Raw genomic sequence first — 20245 nt, 5'->3', positions numbered from 1 at the left:
TCCAAGATCCAGGTTGAGACACAGACAAGGACAAAAGGATAGTGGAGCCTTAGGAGGCCAAACGCCATAGCACCCTGTTCACATCTTCTAAGAAGCACCCCAAGCTCACACAGCAAATGTAGGCCTAGATCCCTTTCCCCCTGCACCTCCCTCCCCATTCCCCCATCTTCCCCTCATCTTCTCCCTGTGGCTTCTTGGACTTAGGCAGACACTGGGCTGCTCAGACACACACACACACACACACACACACACACACACACACCTCATACGAGGTGAGGCTCAGTGAGCAGAACAGCCACAAACATTCAACAAATATTGGTGAGCACCTACCACGCACTAGGCCCCAGGGCTGCACCAGTGAACAAGATGGGAGAGACCCAGCCTCCGGGAAGCACAGCTTCCAGCACTGGTTTCCTTTATTTCCCTGGCCCCTCTGCCAAGAGGAAACAAGGAGCCCCATTCTCTGTGACGCCACTGAGGCCCGAGAAGCTCCATCCCTGGCACCGAAAGGAAATGGCAAAGCTGTGATTGAACCAGTGCCTGACTCAGCGTCCCAGCCCCCACTAGACTCTGGCCTGCAATGGGAAGTCTGGAGAAGCCCAGCCTGTGCCGGGAATTGTGGGCCGAGGCGAGAGTTGAACGGCACCTCCCTCCACAACAGCCCGCTGGGCCCTGACACGCTCCACCCCTGGCCTCCTGCCTGCCCGCTCTGCTCTCCCTGAGCCCTGACCCAGAAGAAGAGCAACAGAGGAGAAAGAGCCAGGAGGGCTGGGTCTGGCTGCTCGGAACCCCAAGGTCAGGGCCTGTGTGGGCCCAGAGGAGATGGGAGAGAGCTGGAGCAAGGCAGAAGAGGAAGGGCTGGCCCTTGGCCCTTGGGCTCAGAGCCACAAAGTGAGACCCATTGCAAAATTGGGGAAACTGAGTCATGTGGATGGTGGGGCAGGGGTGCCAAGCACCCAGCAAGGGGGGCAGCACCCCTGAGCAGGCAAGAGGGTCTGACCTCTGTGACCACCACAAAAGCAGTGCATTCCTTATCTATTGTGGGACAGCACATTACTCCCAAACGTGTAACAGCTTAAAATAACCATAAACGATTATCTTTCCATATCTGAGAGTCCAGAATTCAGGAGCAGCTTAACAAGAGAGCTCTAAGGCAGGTTTTCTTCCTGTGGTTGTACTTGCGAACCAGCCGGGGCTGTGATCATCTAACGGCTCCCTGGGGTGGGAGGACCAGGCTCCCAGAGGCCCACTCCCATGGCTGGTAGGTGGGTGCTGGCGAGAAGTGAAGGAGAGGGCCTCCATTCCTCTGCAGGGCTGCTCGAGGGTCCTCAGGACATGGTGGCCAGCTCCCCGCCAGCCAGAGAGCTAAGCGAGGGCAAACCAAAAGCCAAAATGTAATGACGCAGCTGTGAAAGTCACACTCCGACATTTCTACAGCATGCCACAGGCACAGCGGCCGGTTCCTGCCCAGTGAGGGACAGATGACACATGGTGATGCACATCAGGATGTAGGGTCTGGAGTCTGGAGTCTCGGAGTCTGGCTGCCTCAAGGCACCCACTGAGTGGCGGAGGGTGTGCTCTTTGGAGCTCAAGGCCTGCATATGAGCCAGCCTCTGCTGCTCAGAAACTATGCAACACGGGCGATGGGCTGGTCTTCTCTATGCTTCTTTTCCTCGTCTGTAAAATGGGGATGACGAGAGAGTTATGGGCTAAAGGGGCTATATTTGTTGGGACCTCGAGGCTGTGTCCACACACCTAGTGCTTCAGAGACCTGCCTTCGGAGGCCTCAGCAGCTTGGCAGAGCTTGGCCCCCCTCAAGCAGAAGTGAGGTCTACTCTGGTCAATGCTCACTCCCCATCTCCTGGCACAGGTCCTACACATCTGAACAGATGAATGTTGAACAGATGAATGAGTGTCATGGTCATTTCTAGAGCATTTCTCCTGAAGACAGCCCAGGCTGGCTCCCTGCCTTGCGCCGGACCTCTCTGAGCTCCTGCTGTAAGCGCCGCACACAGCCCTCCAGTGGCCACGCTGGCGTTTCTGCCCCTGTCCATCTGTCCTTGTACAATTGTCTCTCCGCTTTCCGGCCTTCTGGTCTCTCTGGCCTCTCCTTGCCTCACTCAGGCCTCCAGCTGTAGCTGGGGCTCTGTGGGGAGGTCCAAACTTATTTCCAGCAGCCAATTATTCAGTGGAAATCCAGCACTCCTTACGTAAAACGATTTATTCATTCTTTCAACAAATATTTCCTAAGTGCCTCTTATGTGCTTGGGACTAGTTGAGGCATGGAGGATGTGGCCGTGACCATGGCAGCACTGCACTCCTGGGGCTGATATTCCTGGGGAGAAAATAGATAGGAAATCACTGCAGTGATTTCAGATGCGCCCAGTGCTGTGAAGAAACCAGGCAGCTGCAGCGGGAAGAGGAGGGCAGGGGCCTCGGTGTTTATCTTTGATGGGGTGGCCAGGGGACACGTCTTAGGGAAGGTGATGTTTGCAGGGAGATCTGAAAGTCAGAAAGAGGTTAGCGGGATGCTCCTGAGATCAAGGGTGTGGATGTGTGTTGGGAGGATTCCGGTAGGCAACCCTCTGGCTCCTGTGGCCACTGCCGCAGCTCCCAGGGCCCCTCCTCTGAAACCAGAGTGGAAACCGCAGACATGACCTCTGCCAGGGGCCATTTGTTCACATCACAAGTGTACACTCCCTTGAACTTGGCAGTTCCACGTCAAGGGACTTATCCCTGATGCACCCTTGCAGGAGAGTTAAATGACCTGTGGGCAAGGATATTCCCAACAGCACTGGCATGATGGCAAAAGCCTGGAAATGACATCGCTACCGGGGACTCGATGAGCAAACAGTGGTGGCCACAGATGGACTACCATGCAGCTGTTAAAGCAGTGAGGCAGGTCTGTCTGGATGAATGTGGAGCAATATCCAAATTTCATACTCTGAGAGAAGAAGCAAGGTGCAGAACGGTGAGCTGACGTTTTATTAGCCCAAAGTGGGGGCAGGGATGTGAGGATATGCACTGCTGGCACATGCATGGAGTTCCCCTGGAAGTGAACCCCGCATGTCCTTCAGTGGCCTGTGGGGCAGGGCTAGGAGACTCGTTAGCACTCCACATCCTTTGAGTCCTTGGACTTTTGATTTTTTTTAAATTTTTTTTTAAGATTTTATTTATTTATTCATGAGACAGAGAGAGAGAGAGGGAGAGAGGCAGAGACACAGGCAGAGGGAGAAACAGGGTCCATGCAGGGAGCCCGATGTGGGACTCGATCCCGGGATTCCAGGATCAGGCCCTGGGCTGAAGGCGGCGCTAAACCGCTGAGCTACCCAAGTCCTTGGACTTTTGAACAATGTGCTCATATCACCTATTCCAAAAAACACTCAAATTACAAAAATACCCATTTAAGTTGAAACACACACACAAAGCTATCAAAGTTCTTCTGTTCTTCCAGATTTTTACAGGTCTGGCTACACTGGGCCACTAGCTCCTGCGTGCAGCCTCCAACAAATGGCTTTCCTGACTGGGGCCTCAGTTTCCCCCTGTGGGAAATAGAGCTGGCTGTGTGATCTCTGCAGGTCTTCAGAGCTCCCATATCCCTCCTGCCTGGGCTTGGGTCCCTTGTGGGGGGACCCTGCTTTCCTCTCCATCATCAGGCCAGGCTCTGATCTCACCCAGCCTGCACCCTGGGGCCTGGGTTCAGCCCGGCTGACTTGGCCCTAGTTCCCTCCACTCCCACCCCCAATGCAGCCCAGTTTAAACCCTACTCTTCGGGATAGTTTTGCCTGTTTCTAAAGCACAGATTTTTTTTTTTTTTCTCCTAGAAAGGAATTTACAAAGAAGCCTGGTTTTCTCTATACCGTGGGAGCCACTGCAGGGTTTTGAGCAGAAGGGGCTGTGACCTGGCTTAGGTGTACTGGGCTCCCTCTGGGGGCTGGGGGAGCATGAACAGAGGCTGAGGGCACAGCAGGAGGGGGTGGCAAGGCTAGGAAGCCACACAAGAGATGATGGAGGCTGGGCACGGGTGGAGGTGGTCAGGTTCTGCGCATGATCGCAGAGTGTAGAGATCACAGATTGGGTGTGGGTTTGGGGGAGGGGAAGTGAAGAGGGCCCAAAGGGGTTGGGCCTGAGCCATTGGAAGGGTGGCATTTGCTCAGAGATGAAATCCTCTGACCAAAGTCACATAGCTCGGAGCTGGAGAGCTGAGACCAGAAACCATGCTCCCTGCTGCCTCCCTGCAGTTTCATGGAGATTTTAGCGGGGAGAATCCCTGGCCTTTCTGTACCTTAACACACACCCCAGCTCGTGGGAACCCCTGGTTCTCTTTTGGTCTGATTCAGGCACAAGCCTGAGCAGGGGACCCAGAAACTCAGGCAACTGGCAGAAGCCAACATCAGAGCTTGCCTGGCACCCTGGCCTTTGTGCTCCCTGGCTGGCGGGCTACACCCTGTCCTGCACTGGGTGAGGGGGACACAGCCTCCACCTGCTTAGCTCCTGTCCTGACCATGCTCTGCCCACTGGACCTTCTGGCCTCCAGATCAGCAGACCTGTGTATGACTTGAGTGTCTGCCAGTTTGACCAGTAACCTCGGGGAAGTGACTCTGTGTCTGAGCCTTCATTTGCTCATCCATAAAATGGGATCAGTAGCAGAGCCTCCAGGCAGGGGACGAGAAGCTATGTCTAAGGCACCCAAACACAACTGGCAATCATGGGGTGCCAGAACGAGTTCCTGGGACAATTGCCACCCCCCAAGGGCCTCCAACTTTTGCCCCCACTCTCACTCCTGGCAAAGTCCCAGCAGCAAAGGACAGAAGGACCAGAGGCTGGGACAGAGCCTCCAGCATTCCAGGTGTGCCAACCCCCAGCCTGTGCTGCAGGAAGTGTGCAGCAGCCCCCATGATGACAGTAAGAGCAATGGCTAAAGTCACTGTGTGCCTGGCACACACCAGGCATGGTCTCACTGAACCATCCCCAGCCCCAGGCTCATTTAGGCCCACAACAACCTCATGTGGCAGGCCCCACTACTGTGCCCATTTTACAGCTGGGGAAACTGAAATTCTGAGAGACCACACAGCCAGGAGTCCTCAAAGATAGATATAAACAGAAGCCATCTCTGGGTCTCCAGGAAATAAGTACCATTAAGGCAAGATGAAGTTTCCAGAGCCTCTTAAGGAGTGATGCAGGGAGCACCTGCTATGTGCCAAACACCCTCTGGTTCTTTCTCCAGGAGTCTCATTTTTCCTTCACACTAATCCCCAAAGGGGGTTTCCTGGTTCCCCATCGGACAGATAAGAGCATCAAGACTCAGAGCGAAGACACTCAGCCTGGGTCCTATGGCCAGTGAATGGAGAAGTCAGGATTTATACCCAGTGCCTAGAGTTCTAATGCTAGAAGCCTTGCCAGCCTCTGGAGGGGTTGCCACTGGGCCTCATTCTCCTCCAGTGTTCTTCTCACCTAGGGGGGCCAGTCCCACACCTTGGTGAGTTCCCACCCACAGTGACTCAGAGCTAGACATTGTGTAGAGATGCCCTTGACTCCCAAAGGGCCCCACAAATGTTGTGGAGGACCCTAGCCACCCACTCCAGTGCAGTTCTGGCCAGCCAGGGTCATGACAGTAGGCTCTACCCTCCTGGTTTCTCTGCGTCCCCCAGGATCCTTGACCAGAGAAGCTCCAAGCACATCTGCCAACAGGGCCCTTTTCTATGAGCTCCATGTGCATACCCCATGGAGTGGTACTGTTCTCACCCTCACCTATAAATGGGGAAATGGAGGCACAATGGCTGGAAGTGACAAGCTGTGGGGTAGAGATTTAGCTTTTTGTAAGTGCATTTCTCTCCTTACCTTTTTTTCTGTTTCCCAGTGGCTACAACACAGAGCCATATGCTGTTACTTATTTCAAAGCTAATTCTTCCAGTAGAATAGGTGTCCAAGCCATTCATTCATTCGTTCGTTCATTCATTCATTCAACCAAACGAAAATCCTTGATCCACCTAAGAATTTCCAGATATCCTTCGAGGCTCCAGAAGAAAAAGCAGACCAACCCTCATACTCTTGGAGTGGATGCTCCACCGAGGGGGAATTGTGAGGGGGATCTTCAGAGGTCCTAATCTTCTCTGTGCTCTGGGCCTCTCTGGCATCTGGCAAAGCTCTGGACCCTCTCTTGGAAGAATTTTTTTCAAACATAAAATTAAATGCATAAAATTAAAGGAAACAAATTGCCTTAAGATACAGATATCAAAATATATTTTTTAAAGATTTTATTTATTTATTCATGACAGAGAGAGAGAGAGAGAGAGAGAAAGAAAGAGAGGCAGACACAGGCAGAGGGAGAAGCAGGCTCCATGCAGGGAGCCCGACGTGGGACTCCATCCTGGGTCTCCAGGGCCAGGCCCTAGGCTGAAGGCAGTGCTAAACTGCTGGGCCACTGGGGCTGCCCTCAAAATATTTTTAAAACAGATCTGTGATATAGTTACCTATTTGCTCTCGTGTTAATACATTAAATAACAAAATCTAATGATCTAGTGCCTTCCATCATTTTGAGATCATGATAAGTGTAAACAATATATCATGGATGTTCACAATCACTGTGGTGAGACACAAGAATGTCTGTGATGTCTACTGGTGACAAAGTCATGGGCATGGGCACCACCACGGTAGCAGTCTGTGGCCCATAGTCCTCGCCATGGGAAGAGCTCGGTTCTGTTAGAGATTAGCAGACCCACTGTAGGGAATGTTCTGTATCTTTCTTGTCTCACTCAAGAGTACAACTGGGGCATCTTTTTAGATCAGCCGCCAATGAAGGTCAACCTCCTTTTTAACAGCCACCTAGTAATCCATGACACAGACATACTGGAATTTGTCATGTGTTGATTATGTAACCATGCTCCGGCCCTTTACGTAGGTCATGTCAGGAATCCTCCTCCTCCTCCCTATCCCAGAGATAGGAACTATGATTACCCCCATTCTAGAGAAAAGGCCCAGACAGGTAGAGAGAGGTACCTGCCCTAAGTCACACAGCCGCTAAGTTGAGAGCTTTGATTCGAACCCAGGCTTATCAGATACAAAGCACTGACGACTCTTTCCACATTGGCTTTTATCTGTTGTTGACAAACCATTTTTCCCAAATATGAACCACATGCACCATTTTCCAAGGAAGAGACAGGCAGGGCAGATCACTGTTACTTTCTGATTCTTAAATATGCCAGACACACTCACATCTCAGGGTTTGTGCATGTGCTTTTCTGTTTGTCTAGAATTCCCTTCCTCCTGACTTTGCCACAGCTGGCAAGCCTCTCAGCTCAGGAGGTCCCTCCAGTGAGGGGTTCCCTTGCACTCTGGCTGAACTCCCTGCTGACCCCATCCACTACCCTGTCTCACCTCCTTAAGAGCATTCATCACTATTGGAATTTAGTGGAAGTACCTGGAATCAGAAAACTTGCCATTTTTGTTCATTCCTGATTTCCTAGTCTCTAGTACAAGGAAGTAGGTGCTCAAGAAATTCTTGAGTCGACACATATATGACACTCAGAGGGTGAGGGGTTTGAGAAACTATATTTATCATTATAATACATAATTTTATATGGGACATTTTTTAGAATCTTTTTTTGGTGGGGTTTGTTTTTTACTGAGGTACAGTCCACATGGTGAGATACACCTTTCTAATATATGGCTCTGGGGGTAGTGACAAATGTGTATGGTTACACAACCACTACCAAAATCATGATATAGAACATTGCCAACACCCCCAGAAAGTTCTCCTATGACCCTTTGCAGTCAATTACCAACCCTAGATGCCAGTTCCTGGCAACAGCATGGACTCTGACTTTCCTAGAAGTTACATCAGTGGAATCCTACAGCATGTGGCCTCTTGAGTCTGGCTTACTTCGTCCATGTTGTTGGGTGCATCACTATCTCCTTCCTTTTCATGGCTGAGTAGAGTCTGCTGGATGGATGGACCACAGTTGCTCATCCATTCTCTAGTTGTAGACTTTTTTTAATATAAATAATGTGGGGAAAAAGCGGACTTGAGGGGATCTCCTTGGCCACGGAGACTGCTCATCCATGCAATGCTCACCTGTGGTCTGTCCAGAATACCTACCTTCATCGCCCAGCCCCTGCGTGTCTAAACTCCTTTCTTTTCCTTCCAGGCCCTTTACAGCTGCCCTCTTCCCAAAGAGGAGCAAGATTCCCTGTCCCCATGTCACAGATCAATAAAGTGAGGCTCAGAGAAATGCAGCTCTTAACTGCTAGAAGTTCACAGTTGGAGTGCCATATATAGCCAAAACTCAAACCTTGGGCCAAGGGGAGAGGGTTGACAGCCCAAAGGCCAAAGGTAAGCCTCTTTGCAGGCTGTAGAGGTGATGGCAGTTCAGGCCCTCATCCCACCCCCCATCTCAACCCTGAAAATCTGCAAGCATGAGGGTGACAGGGAAGGTGCAGGTCCAATCCTATTGTGGGGGAAGGAGGCAGGGGCTATGGAAGATGTCATTCTGGGCTGGCTCCTTCATTGGGACCCTCCCCCCCATCCTTCCAGCCTGAGCCTGAACCCTAGGCCAGACCCAATCCCCGCTACATAGGCCAACATTACTCACCAGAGCCCAGCATGGCCAAAATGGGACCATCTGGCCCCAATTTCCCATCCTAGGACCCATGCTGGTGGGCGGGTGTGGCAAATTAGGTGATGGGCCCCAGCTGTGGGTGGCCTGGGCCCCACCCAGCCACTCAGCCACAGGACAACCAAGGGACCAATACAGGTACTCGTGAACTCCTGTCACTTGAGATGACCCCCAAGTTACCCTGTGTCCCCAGCCCAGCTCTGCAGATCTGAAGGAGCACCTGACCTGGGGAGGGAGTTGTGGAACCTAGCCCACCAGGTGATAGTGACCTTGGGCAAGTCTTCTAGGCCTCAGTTTGTCCACCTACAAATGAGAGGCTTAGGGAGGATGCCTGAGAAAGTCTCGTCTTGGGACTAAACTTGCTATTTGTCTGCCTAGAGTTGAAGCTCGGGGCCTGGGAGTCTGCATTTTACACCAGGTTCCAGGAGGTCTGTGACTGGTGAGAGAGGGCAAGATCAGCCTCAGTATAGTTCTGCCTCCCCTATTCCCCATGAGGTGCCCAGGCAGCCACACATTAGCAACCCCAGGGAGGCCACAGAGGTGTGGTGGGAGCACACCTGAAGGGACCCATGGGGATGACAGTAGCCTCACCCAGGGTGCAGGGAAGTGGGCAGATTCAAAATTTGCATTGGGATCATAGTGGCCAGAACTCACTAGAGGATTGAGTGCAGCAGGTGAGAAAAAGAGAAGCATCAATGATGACATCTGGGTTTGGGGCCATTTGCCAAAATGGGAAAGACGGGGGCAGTGAGGGGGAGTGGGGTGGGTTTGCAGAGACAGGGCAGTGGGACCTGAGGAACGAAGGGGTCCATATTGGATATTTTTGCCTGAGATGCTTGCTGGAAGTCCACGTGGGGATGGGGAGTTGGTGGCACATTGAGGAGAGTAGTCTGGGTGGGAGACGGAGCCAGTGCTGTCGGCACATGGCAGCCCTAGGACCTACAGGAGCACCTGCAACGGGGCCTTGTGCACTTTGGTATCTGGTCCTCGGTGAAGCCAATAAATCCCTTTTCAGAGCAATGCTTTTAAATGTATAAAATGAAAGTATAAGAACATCCAGTGATGTTGCCATTGTAATCAAAATATTAGATATCAAATCAGTGCTATGGTTGTAGCATTACCTAGTGGTGGGTTTGAGAACGTCCATCATTCTGAGGCCATGATGAGTAAAATAGGTATTTAAGATGCTGTAACAGGAGCACCTGGATGGCTCAGTCAGTAAAGCAGCTGACTTCTGCTCAGGCCATGATCCCGGGGTCCTGGGATGGAGTCCCATGTCAGGTGCCCTCCTTAGCCGGGAGTCTGCTTCTCCCTCTCCCTCTCTCCTCTCTCTACACCCCACTGCCTCACTCCTACTCATGCTCTCTCTCAAATGAATAAATAAGATCTTAAGAAAAAAAAAAGATGCTGTAACACTTGCACTATGGTATGGAAATATTGGTGATTTCTATTGGTAATGAAGTTGCAGGATCAGCTGAAAATGCTATCGTTTGTGGCCTACACTCATAACCGAAGGAAATGACAAACTTTGCTTACAGGTTAGCAAGCAAGAGTTTTTTCTCACCCAAGTTCGTGGACCCTCTGAATTATCTTTGCAGGCCCTATGGTCCCCACTAAGAACCCCTGACCTAGGGATAGAACATACATAAAGATGAGAGGCCGGAACTGGGCTCAGAGCCCCCGACATGTAGGATGCTGGTAAAGGAGGAGGCAGAGAGGAGGTGATCGTGGGTAGGAGGACAACTAGGAGAAGGAGCATCTGGGAAGTGCTTCCAGAACTCAGGAGTGACCATCTGACTAAATGCTACTGAGAGGGGAGAGAGTGAGAGGACAATGGGCCTCTCTTGTCCAGGAGCCGATGACCAGGCCAGTTGAGAGAAGGGGCTCCCCAGGGCTGGGGAGGCAGGCCGGGGAGTGCAGGATTCAACAGTTTGGGTTATATATATATACTGCTTAAAGATTTATCTATTTGAGAGACTGAGCAGAAGGAAGGGCAGAGGGAAAGGGAGAGGGAGAAGCAGACCCCCGGTCTGAGCTCAGAGCCCAACGCAGGGCTCCTGGGATCATAACCTGAGCCAAAGGCAGACACTTAACCGACTGAGCCACCTGGGCGCCCCAGTATGGGTTGTATTTTTTTCTTGAGTGTGGTAAATACACAGACTTCATTATATTATTCCTTGTGCTTTTTTCTATGCATACAGTACACCATAATCATATTGTTAATGTTTTTAGAGGCAAGGGTGGGGCTGGAGGCAAGAAACTGGAGGCAACTTGAAGTTTTGCTGTTGAGGGGACCAGGGAAATTGGAGACGCAGCTGGAAGGACTGTGGGGTCAAAAATTTGTTTTTAGATGGGAGTGGTCGGAGGATGTTTGTGTGTTACAGGGGACGGCGGTGCAGGGGGCTGATGGTGCAGAGGAGGGAGGAAGGGGCCAATGTGACAAATGCCTGAGAAGCTCCCATAGTCCTGTCTCCCAGGTCCTCAGTCAATTCTGTGACTGCCACCTGAGGGTTCTCACACTTGAGGGAGCATCAGGACTCACTGGAATGGCTAGGTGCCACCCCAGAATTTCTGAGTTAGTAGCTCTGGGGTAGGACCTAGAAATTTGTATTTTTAGCAAGCTCCCCAGGGATGCTGCTGCAAGGGCCACACTTTGAGCACAGCTGCTGTAGTCAATACCAGCACCCCCACATGTGCCCCCTCCAGGATCTGGTGTTGCAATTGTTCCTTCCAAAGTACTGGTGGGAGGAAGGCATGGGAGCAGAGTGTTGAGAAAGAAGAGGAGAAGGGTACCTGGGTGGCGCAGTCGGTTAAGCCTCTGACTCCTGGTTTTGGCTCAGGTTGGGATCTCAGGGTCCTGAAATGAGCCCTGGGCCAGTCTCGGCACTTAGTACGGAGTCCGCTTGAGATTCTCTCTCCCTCTGTCTCTGCCCCTCCTGCTTGTGCTCTCTCTCTCTCTCTCTCTAAAATAAATAAATCAAACTTAAAAAAGAAAGAAAAGATGGCAGAGGGAAGAAGAGCCCAAGGAGGAAACAGCCAGAGCCTGGCCCCCCAGCCAAGTTCACCACCTCTCCCTGGGGAGTGCCCGTCTTCCCAGGAACCCTGGGAGCTACCCTGTCTGTCAGACCTCCTGGAAGTCTGAGCAAGAGGGCAAGGAAAGGAGCCAGGGCGGGGGCGGGTGCAGAGGGGGATGGCCAGAGGCCAGCATGTGTGCAGAATGGAGAGGGAGTAGAAGGGGGGACACCAGCTCTCTGCCTGCGGGCCCTGAGCTCTGAGAACACACTGTTCACCTTTACAACTTGATCCTGGTCTCATGCCAGACCAGCTTCTACTGCTCTTGGGAAAGAGAGCAGCCCTGTCAAAGACATGAATGTTAGCTCGTGGGATCCCAGGATATCTGAACTGAGAGAACCCTTGGAGACTGTCCGGTTCAGCCCGTTTGGCAGATGGAAGAGGCCAGAAAATAGAAAGTCCAGCTTGCTGGATAGACCCGCAAACTTTTGTAACGGGCATGACATTGGGGGCTATTCTCTGACCCTTGCAGTTCCCCCTTTTCCATCAATTCATTGAACACATATTTACTGAGTACCCACTGGGCACTAGGCATTGCGCTAGACACAGAGGTAAGACCTAGTCTCTGGCTTCACAAAATGGACATTCCAATGGTAAAATGGACAATAGACAATAAATATGTAATACAAAGTTAGAGAGTGATAAGTGGTAGAAAGAGACCTGAAATGACATGAGGGAGGGATGGCGGGGGTTTCCAGGCAGAGGGAATAGCATGTGCAGAGGCCCTGAGGTAGCTGTATGCTTGCCATGTTGGAAGGATGTCACGGAGGCCAATGCATCTGAAGCAGAGTGCAGGAGAGGACTGAGAGAAGAAATTGGAGTGGGAGCAGAAGGCCAGGTCATGGAGGAAGTCTTCCTCCAGGCTCTACCCATGACCCCAGCCCATGGTCTCCCCACAGCTAGAAAGGTACATCCAGATGAACTTGAGGTCAGAGCTGGCACAGGTCCAACAGCACATGGTCCAGAACCAGACGGCCACCATGTTGGAGCTAGGCACGAGCCTCTTGAACCAGACCACCGCCCAGACCCGCAAGCTGACTGACGTGGAGGCTCAGGTACGGAGAGCGGGCAGGTGGCACAGGGGCAGGGGGATGGGGGGACTTGTGGCCGGCCGGCTGGCTTGCAGCCCAGATCATCTTGCCTTAACCTCTGTCCCTGGGTAAAGTCTGGGCTACATCTGGGACTGTAGCACCCTGGGGCCCCTCCCTGATGACTCCATGCTATGAGCCCTGAGTGGTGCACACTGGGTTTGGTTCTTCTACATCTGTGACTCCAGGGACTACAGATCTGTGCTGGGCACTGGGATTAGAGGGGGGATAGGAGCACAGATCCAGTGCTCCGAGGAAAGATGGGTAATGAAGAAGTCCATCAGCCTCAGGGGGCCCGCAGCTCGGAGACAGGGAGCCTTGGGAGCACAGAAGGGGAGGGAGGAAACAAACGTATAAGCAGCAGGGTGAGTAAATGAACAGACGAAAAGATTGAATGACAAATAGGCACGTGTCTCTTGGAGCCCTACTAGGTGCCAGGCACTGTGGGAGGTGCCCGGTTCTAGTTCAGAGCAGTAAATGAAACAGGCCTGCCCACCCTTGAGCATCTTCCTTTCTGATGACCACCAGGAGACTGAATAGGATAAATAACCTTGCATCAGTGAGAGGGTGGGAGTCTCAGGGGCCGGAGGGAGGGAATGTGTGCTAGGAGCGGAGAATGGGTGGCTTGCAAGTTTAGACAGAGAGACCAGGAAGGCGCTGCGGGGAAGGTAGAATTGGAGCCAGGCTCACCAGGATGGCCTTCTGGACAGGGAGAGCAGCATGTGCAAAGGCCCAGCAGCAGGACTGTGGCATCAAGCACCAGGAACACCCAGGAGGTCAGTGTAGCTGGAGCAACCAGGGAAGAGGGGTGGGCAAGGGTTCACAGAGGCAGTGAGGGCAGGTGACATCACAGGGTGCTGCAGGCCATGGTGAGGACTGGGACCTTTCCACTGCATGCAGTTGGAGCCACAAGAAGATTCTGAGCAGATGCACCACATTTTAGAAGGCTGCCTTCGGCTGCTCAGCAGAGGAAGGACTGTAGGGGATCAGGGTGGAGAGAGAGCGCCCTGTAAGGAGGGTGGCACAGGACACAGGGCAAGAGATGACAGAGGCCATGACCAGAAAGGGGGCCCTGGAGGGAGGGAGAGTGGTCAGGTGTCCATTTGGAGGCTGGATCTGACAGGACTTGCTGGTAGATTGGATTGGGGTGGGACATGGGTGGTTAGGGGGACTCCTCCTGGGATGTGAGTAGCAGGAAAAATGGACTGCACTGTCGTGTGCAGTGATGGGGAAGAGCAAATTCAAGAGGAAGATCATAAACTCAGTTCAGGCCTGTGAGTGAATGAGTGAATAAAGGAACGAGTAAATGAATGAACGACTATAGGAACTAACTGCTGGGAGGATGGCAATAGGTCAGCACGCTGCTGGAATGCCAGAGCCCCTGGGCAGGTGGGCGGCTGCCAAGTGGGGCTCCTGTATGGCCTGCGTAGGCCCCTACCTCTCCCTGTTTGCGGGAACAGGTCCTGAACCAGACATCCCGAATGGAGATCCAGCTGCTGGAGACCTCACTGTCCACCAACAAGCTAGAGAAACAGCTACTACTGCAGGGCCATGAGCTCCACAGGCTGCAGGGCCGCAACAGGTGGGCACCAGGACCCCAGCACCCGGCCGGGACTGGGGGTGAGGGCCAGCCTGGGACCCAAGTGGGGCAGGACCCAGAGTGGGCACGAGAGCCAGGGCTGGGGTGGGCTGGGGGCCAGGCAGGCACCCCTGGGCGATGATGGGAGATGGACATTTTCCTGGGGCTCAGGACACACTGATTCTTTCTCTGTTCTCTCTTTCTATTTCCCTCTTTCCTTCTTCCTTCCTTTCTTTCTTCATTTTATAAATTTTTAACAGCTTTATTGAGCTACAGTTTACATACTGTTCAATTCACCCTGTAAATTTTTATTTGATTTACTTATTTGCCAATAAGTAAATCCAATCTTATCCACTGATTCCCTTTCCCAGAAGCAACCACACTGCCAGCTCCTCGTCTGTACTGGCAGAGAGTCTCGGCATTTATAAACAAATACACTTGAGGGGAACACCCTTCAAATTACAAAGAATAAAAGAGTCATGGGGTCCAGATAAGGCAGAGAAATGGCCATCTGAGGCTGATTTCATCTTGCTTTCGAGCTGAGTGGAGAAAAACTGTCGAGGTCAGGGTGTTGGAGGAGGCCAAACCCACACACTGCAGCAGCCACGGGCCTGTGTACAAAGGGAGATGTTATTGTTCCTCACGTGCTGGGTCAAGATAAGGCCTCCAGGCCCACCCAGCAACCTCTCATCTGCGTGCAGCTAATGATAGTTTGTCCATCTTCTTATTCTTATGCCCTCACCCCAAAGTGGAGGAGGGCAAGGACTGAGGTCTGAAGTGGCACTGGGTGCCTAGAAGTCAGTGAAGACGAAGGATGTCATCAATAAGCTCTTGGCCCATGGAGATAGCTAAAATTCTAGAATCTGAGTGTGTCCCAATTTTTTTTCTTCTTACAGTGTAATTTGGGGTTCAGGGGAAATTCCTTCTGACCTGGCTAGACTTGTTGTTCCAGCCTAGAGAATGGTTTGGCATAACCTCATAGATGGGAGAATGTCTCCCTCCTATCCTGTCAGCCACCTACCGCTTTTCCAAGTTTCTTATGCTCTTCCATTCATTCAACCAACAATCGTTTTTGAGCTCTAACCACATGTCAGACACTGTTCTAAACACGGGGGTTACAGAAGCAGAAAAAATTCCTATCCCATAGCAGACATTCTATTAGCTGGCATTTGAGGGTTTCTGCTGAATATCTAAACAAGTATGTATATATGGTCCTTTTTTTTCCCCCTTCTTGAACCCAAATGGAGTATACCATGCTCCTGCACCTCTTTTTTTCCAAGTATCCTGGAAACTGTTCTATAATTACAGGACACACTCTAACTGCATCATGTTCCACCCAATGGCTGTGCCCACACTTACATCCTCAGTCCCCAGTTGATGGTTATTAAGATTGTTTCCTGTCTTTTACTCCTGTTCAGTCGAAACCCCTAATAGTGGCTCTGTATCTCGTTGCACACACACGGGGCAAATCTGCAGGATGAAATGTCAAAAGTGGAAGAGTTAAGTCAAAAGATTTTTTTTTCTAAAACTCTATTTTTAAAACTCATGACAAATATGCTCCATGTTTATTATATCACCAGACAACAGAGACCTGTATAAAACGAAGGGGAAAGTGGGTTCCGACCAGCCACCTGCATCTTCCTCCCTCCCCATATTCCTCCTCCCTCCCCCGGACCACTCCGCCAGGAAAACAGCACTCAGCGAACTGCCTTTCACTTTCTCTACAAGCGCAGCCATCACTGTGTCCTTCCACACGTCTTTCCATGCCTTTTTGTATCAGTTCTGTGGTTTCCCTCTCCATTTACATTAATGCCCTTTCTCTCTCTCACTCTCTCTCTCTTTCTCTCTCTCTCTCTCTCTTCCCACATGTGGGACTGGCCTAGAGGCACCGATGTGCCAGCACAGTTCACCCCACGTCCTGGGCGTCTTTCCAATTCCGTGCGGATGCGCTAGGCCTCCCTCCTCTTCGCAGCTCCAGAACATTTCCAGGGACACGGAAAGAGAACAGACTCCGCCAGCTCTGACTGTTTGGCATTCGGGCTGGTTCGTTTTTCTCTATTATAACCAATCCCGGGCACTCTCGCCCCTGCTCCCTGGGGGTTATCTCCTGAGAACCGACTGCTAGGTCAGAGGGCAGGCATAGTGGGGATTTGGTAACAAGGTCCTGCTTGCTGGCATATCCTCCCACGCGCATCTCTTTCTTCTATGGGCTGCGGTCCATCTTCTTCCCGGCCGGATCTCTCTTTTCTCCCCTCCTCACTCTCGGCCATCAGTGGGCACGCCCCACCCCGGATCCCCCACCCCCGACTGTGTAACCGGGACAGGACGCTCTACCTCCCTGGGCCTCGGTGCGGATCTGTCCTGCAGAGCGCCTCCCCGGGGCCCCAGGGCAAGCGCGCGAGTGTGGCAGCGCGGTGGGGACAGCAGGCTGACGCTCGTGCGCCCCCGTCCCGCAGCGCGCTGGAGACGCGGGTGCAGGCCCTGGAGACGCAGCAGCAGGCGGAGCTGGCTTCTCTCCGCGGCGAGAAGGAGCGGCTGCGGCGTCTGCTGGGCCGCCAGAGCGGCGCCCTCGCCGGCCTCGAGCGCAGCCTGCGCGCCGCCAGCAGCAACTCCAGCCTCCTGCAGCGCCAGCAGCGCCAGCTGCTGGAGTCCGTGCAGCGCCTGGTGCGCGTCGTGGCACAGGGCCCGGGTGAGCGAGCCGGACGCCCAGAGCGGTGCGGGAGGAGGGGAGGGGACGGGACGGGAGGGGACGGGAGGGGACCGGAGGGGAGCGGAGGAAGACCCTGTTTACCCTCCTGGCTCGCTTGACCCAGAAACCACTCGGGAAAGGCCGGGCCCCTCTCCCAGTACCTTACCTGTGAAACAAATATGGTGAGGACGAGAGTCCCAAGAGAAGCCAAACCAATCCAGACTCTACCCCAAGACTCCATGAGTGACCTTGAGCATGTCCCTGTCCCTCTCTTGGCCTCAGTTTCCCTATCTTTAGAATATAGAGGTTGAACTTGCTGCTCCCCAAGGACTTCTCTCATCCTGTCGCCCTTGTCCCTAAGCCCAGGAGGGCCAAACAGAAGTTAGGAGGCATCTCTGGCTCTAGGTTCTGAGAAGGCAGAAAAATTCCTGGGTCTGCCCCCCAGCGTTCACTGACTCCTTCTGATGGGGCCCACTTGGGATGGCCAAGGCATGGCTGATTTCAGCTTCAGTCACTCGGTCAGCAAAACCCACTGTGTGCCAGGTCCAGTGCCAGGTACTGAAGATGCAGCGGTGAACAGCATAGTCTTGCAAAAATGCCCACCTGCCCATCACTGGATCTCTAAGGGAAGAAGGAGGAAATGTATGTTTTTGAGTGCCTACTCGATACCACTACATGCTTGCAGTGTTCTTGAAATTTCCAGGCCACAGAAGGCCTAAAAGGCTGTGCTGAGGAGAGAGAACATTAACTGGAGTATAGTCAGGAGCCACAGGAGGGTTTTGCACCTAGTGGGACTATGTTTTAGGAAGCTCAGTTGGAACCAGGCAGTGGAGAATAGCTGGGTGAGGAAGGGGCTTCTACTCCTGGATCAACCACAGCAGGAGGCTGGGAAGGCTTTAGGTAACATGAAGTCAAGCAACAGTGATGGGTTCCAGGCACTACGGCTGGCAGTGATTTGGGGCCAGTGGATGGCACCAGGGCTCTGTCTAAGTCAGGCAAGCCCTGCTGGGTTAAGGTATTTGAGGCCCCAAGGAAGCTACAGGCAGGAGAAGTGGATACCGTCCAAATCATGAGATACGAAGTGACCCAAATCCATCACTGGCTTGTGCATGGCCTTGGCAGTGAAACTGCCAAAATTAGTCCCATGTGTGGGTGTACTGTAGCTCAGCCCCAGATGCAGGCCCAGGCCCAAGGCCTCTCCCCACACACTCCCTGCTAACCCAGTCTCCAGCTGTGACCCAGTGTCTGCTCACCAGTCTGGGTAGGAGGTTGAATTAGGCACCTCGCCTCAGGGACCCTTTGCCCAAACACCCTGTTACCCTGCCCCACTGTCACCAAGGCATTTGAAGTTGTGCCTCCTATCCAAGGACTCCTTCATAAGACCTAGAGTGAGGGAAGGCTCTGCCCATACCCCAGCTGTGTGCCCTGAGCCAGTTACCTTACTCTTGGACTTTGGTTTCTTGGTCTATGAAAGGGGGAAGTACTTCCTTGGGGTTCAGACCTTAATGACCTCGCCTGGAAGATTCTAGCAGCCTTGTCCGTGGCCTCTCTGCTTTGAGTCTCATCCCCTTCGGTCCCTGTTCCACACCCTGGCCAGAGTGCTCTTCTTCCGCACAGTCCAGGCTCCTCATCCTGGCATTCAAGGCTGATCTGGCTCTTCTTCAAACGGCCTCATCTCTTCCTCCTTCATGACCCTGCCTGTGCCATCCTTGCCCTACTCCTGTCAAGTTTATGGGCCAGCCTCAGCTCTGTTCTCATGGGTAGAGGATAGTTTCTCCTCCCTGGCTTCCACCACTTCCCTTCACTGCACCGTCCCCTGCAAACACCAAGACTGTTCCCCACCTTGCGGCCCTTGCACATGCTATTCCCTCTGCTTGGAACATTTTCCCCCTGTCTTAGGTGACTCCTGCTCCTTATCCAGATCCCAGCTCACGGTCACCTCTTCCAGGTAACTTTCCTAGGTTTGATACCTCTCCCTGTCTCCAACACCTCCCATCCAGGAACCTGGCAGGAAGTAGTGCCCACCTGGCGCCTTCCCTCCTTAGCTTACCTCTGATTGCTTTTGCTTTGTCCCTTTGCAGCCTCTGTGAGGGCAGCTGAGCAGCTGTTCCAGGATTGTGCAGAGATCCAACGCTTTGGGGCCAATGCCAGTGGCATCTACACCATCCATGTGGCCAATATGACGGAGCCCAGGAAGGTTAGGGGACTCCCTGGGGGCTGAGGCTATCAGAGGGTGCTGAGCCAAGGGTGTCCCTGGCAGGCCACCCCCTCCCCGCCCCCGCATCGGCTTTTGGCCTTGTTCAGCATCTGAGATACCAGAGAAGGTGGGATGACCCTACCTTCCAGAGCCCCCATCAGTCAGAGGTCAGAATATGGGGGTAAAGCAGAAGTTCCCAGAGGTGCAAGCGCATCCTTCTTCAGCACCTTCTCCAGAGATGCTTGCAGTTGGACGAGCAGAAAATAGTTACGTGTTGCTTAAGGTAATGCTAGTTGATACAGCAAATCAACCCTGAGAATCCAGGGGCTAGAACACAAAGAAATGTATTTCTACTTTACATATAGTCTGGTTGAAGGCAGGTGTGGGGGCTCTGCTCCATGTGGGAAATTAGGGACCAGGGCTGATATAGACCCTACCATCTCCAGTGAGTGTTTCCTAGGTTGCTCTCAGCTTTAAGGTCCAGTTATTGGATGGATGAGGGGTCAGTGGAAAGCATTCTATCAGAAGGGAAGGTTTGGGGGCCAGGCCCAGAAGTGAAAGAATATGGGGAACAACCAGTCAGTCTTCACACTTCCTAATTCCCTGTTCGATTTCCTTTGAATTCCTATGAATACACATCTCAGTTGTTGAATCTCAGTTGAATCTCAGTTGAATACACAGTTTGCAGACTCTCCTTAACGCTTCATGCACAGCTGCTCAACACATCTTTTGACACAGAGATCAGGCCCTTGATTTCTAGCTAGAGTTTCACGTTTTTCTTATATTTATTTTTATAATTATCTGCATAAAAGCAAGTGTTACCAGTTTTCAATTTATGGTACTGGTAAGATTTCCTTTTAAAATACATTTAGTCTAAGTATTTAAGTTCTCTTTTTTTTAAAAGGACACGACTTTTTAAGTAAATATTCTACATGAAATTAAGTAAATTCAGCTACGGTGGAATTCTGGGAGGCCAAAGATCTGGGCTCACACCTCAGCTTTACT

At 52.3% G+C, this 20245-nt stretch overlaps 1 protein-coding gene across 4 annotated transcripts in view; it reads left to right on the top strand.

The window, feature by feature from the left end:
* Positions 1–20245, top strand: part of ANGPT4 (angiopoietin 4) — a 48443-nt gene that overhangs the window by 11491 nt on the left and 16707 nt on the right. For all 4 annotated transcript variants that reach the window (XM_041733232.1, XM_041733231.1, XM_041733234.1 and 1 more), the window contains exons 2-5: positions 12587–12742; positions 14236–14357; positions 16811–17043; positions 19125–19240. In XM_041733232.1, the coding sequence (XP_041589166.1) occupies positions 12587–12742; positions 14236–14357; positions 16811–17043; positions 19125–19240 (627 nt within the window). The remainder of the gene's footprint in view (positions 1–12586; positions 12743–14235; positions 14358–16810; positions 17044–19124; positions 19241–20245) is intronic.

Source organism: Vulpes lagopus, chromosome 18, assembly GCF_018345385.1.
Source record: "Vulpes lagopus strain Blue_001 chromosome 18, ASM1834538v1, whole genome shotgun sequence".
Classification (NCBI taxonomy): Eukaryota; Metazoa; Chordata; class Mammalia; order Carnivora; family Canidae; genus Vulpes; species Vulpes lagopus.
Note: the sequence above shows the minus strand (reverse complement) of the source record. Positions and strands in the feature narration are given on the sequence as shown.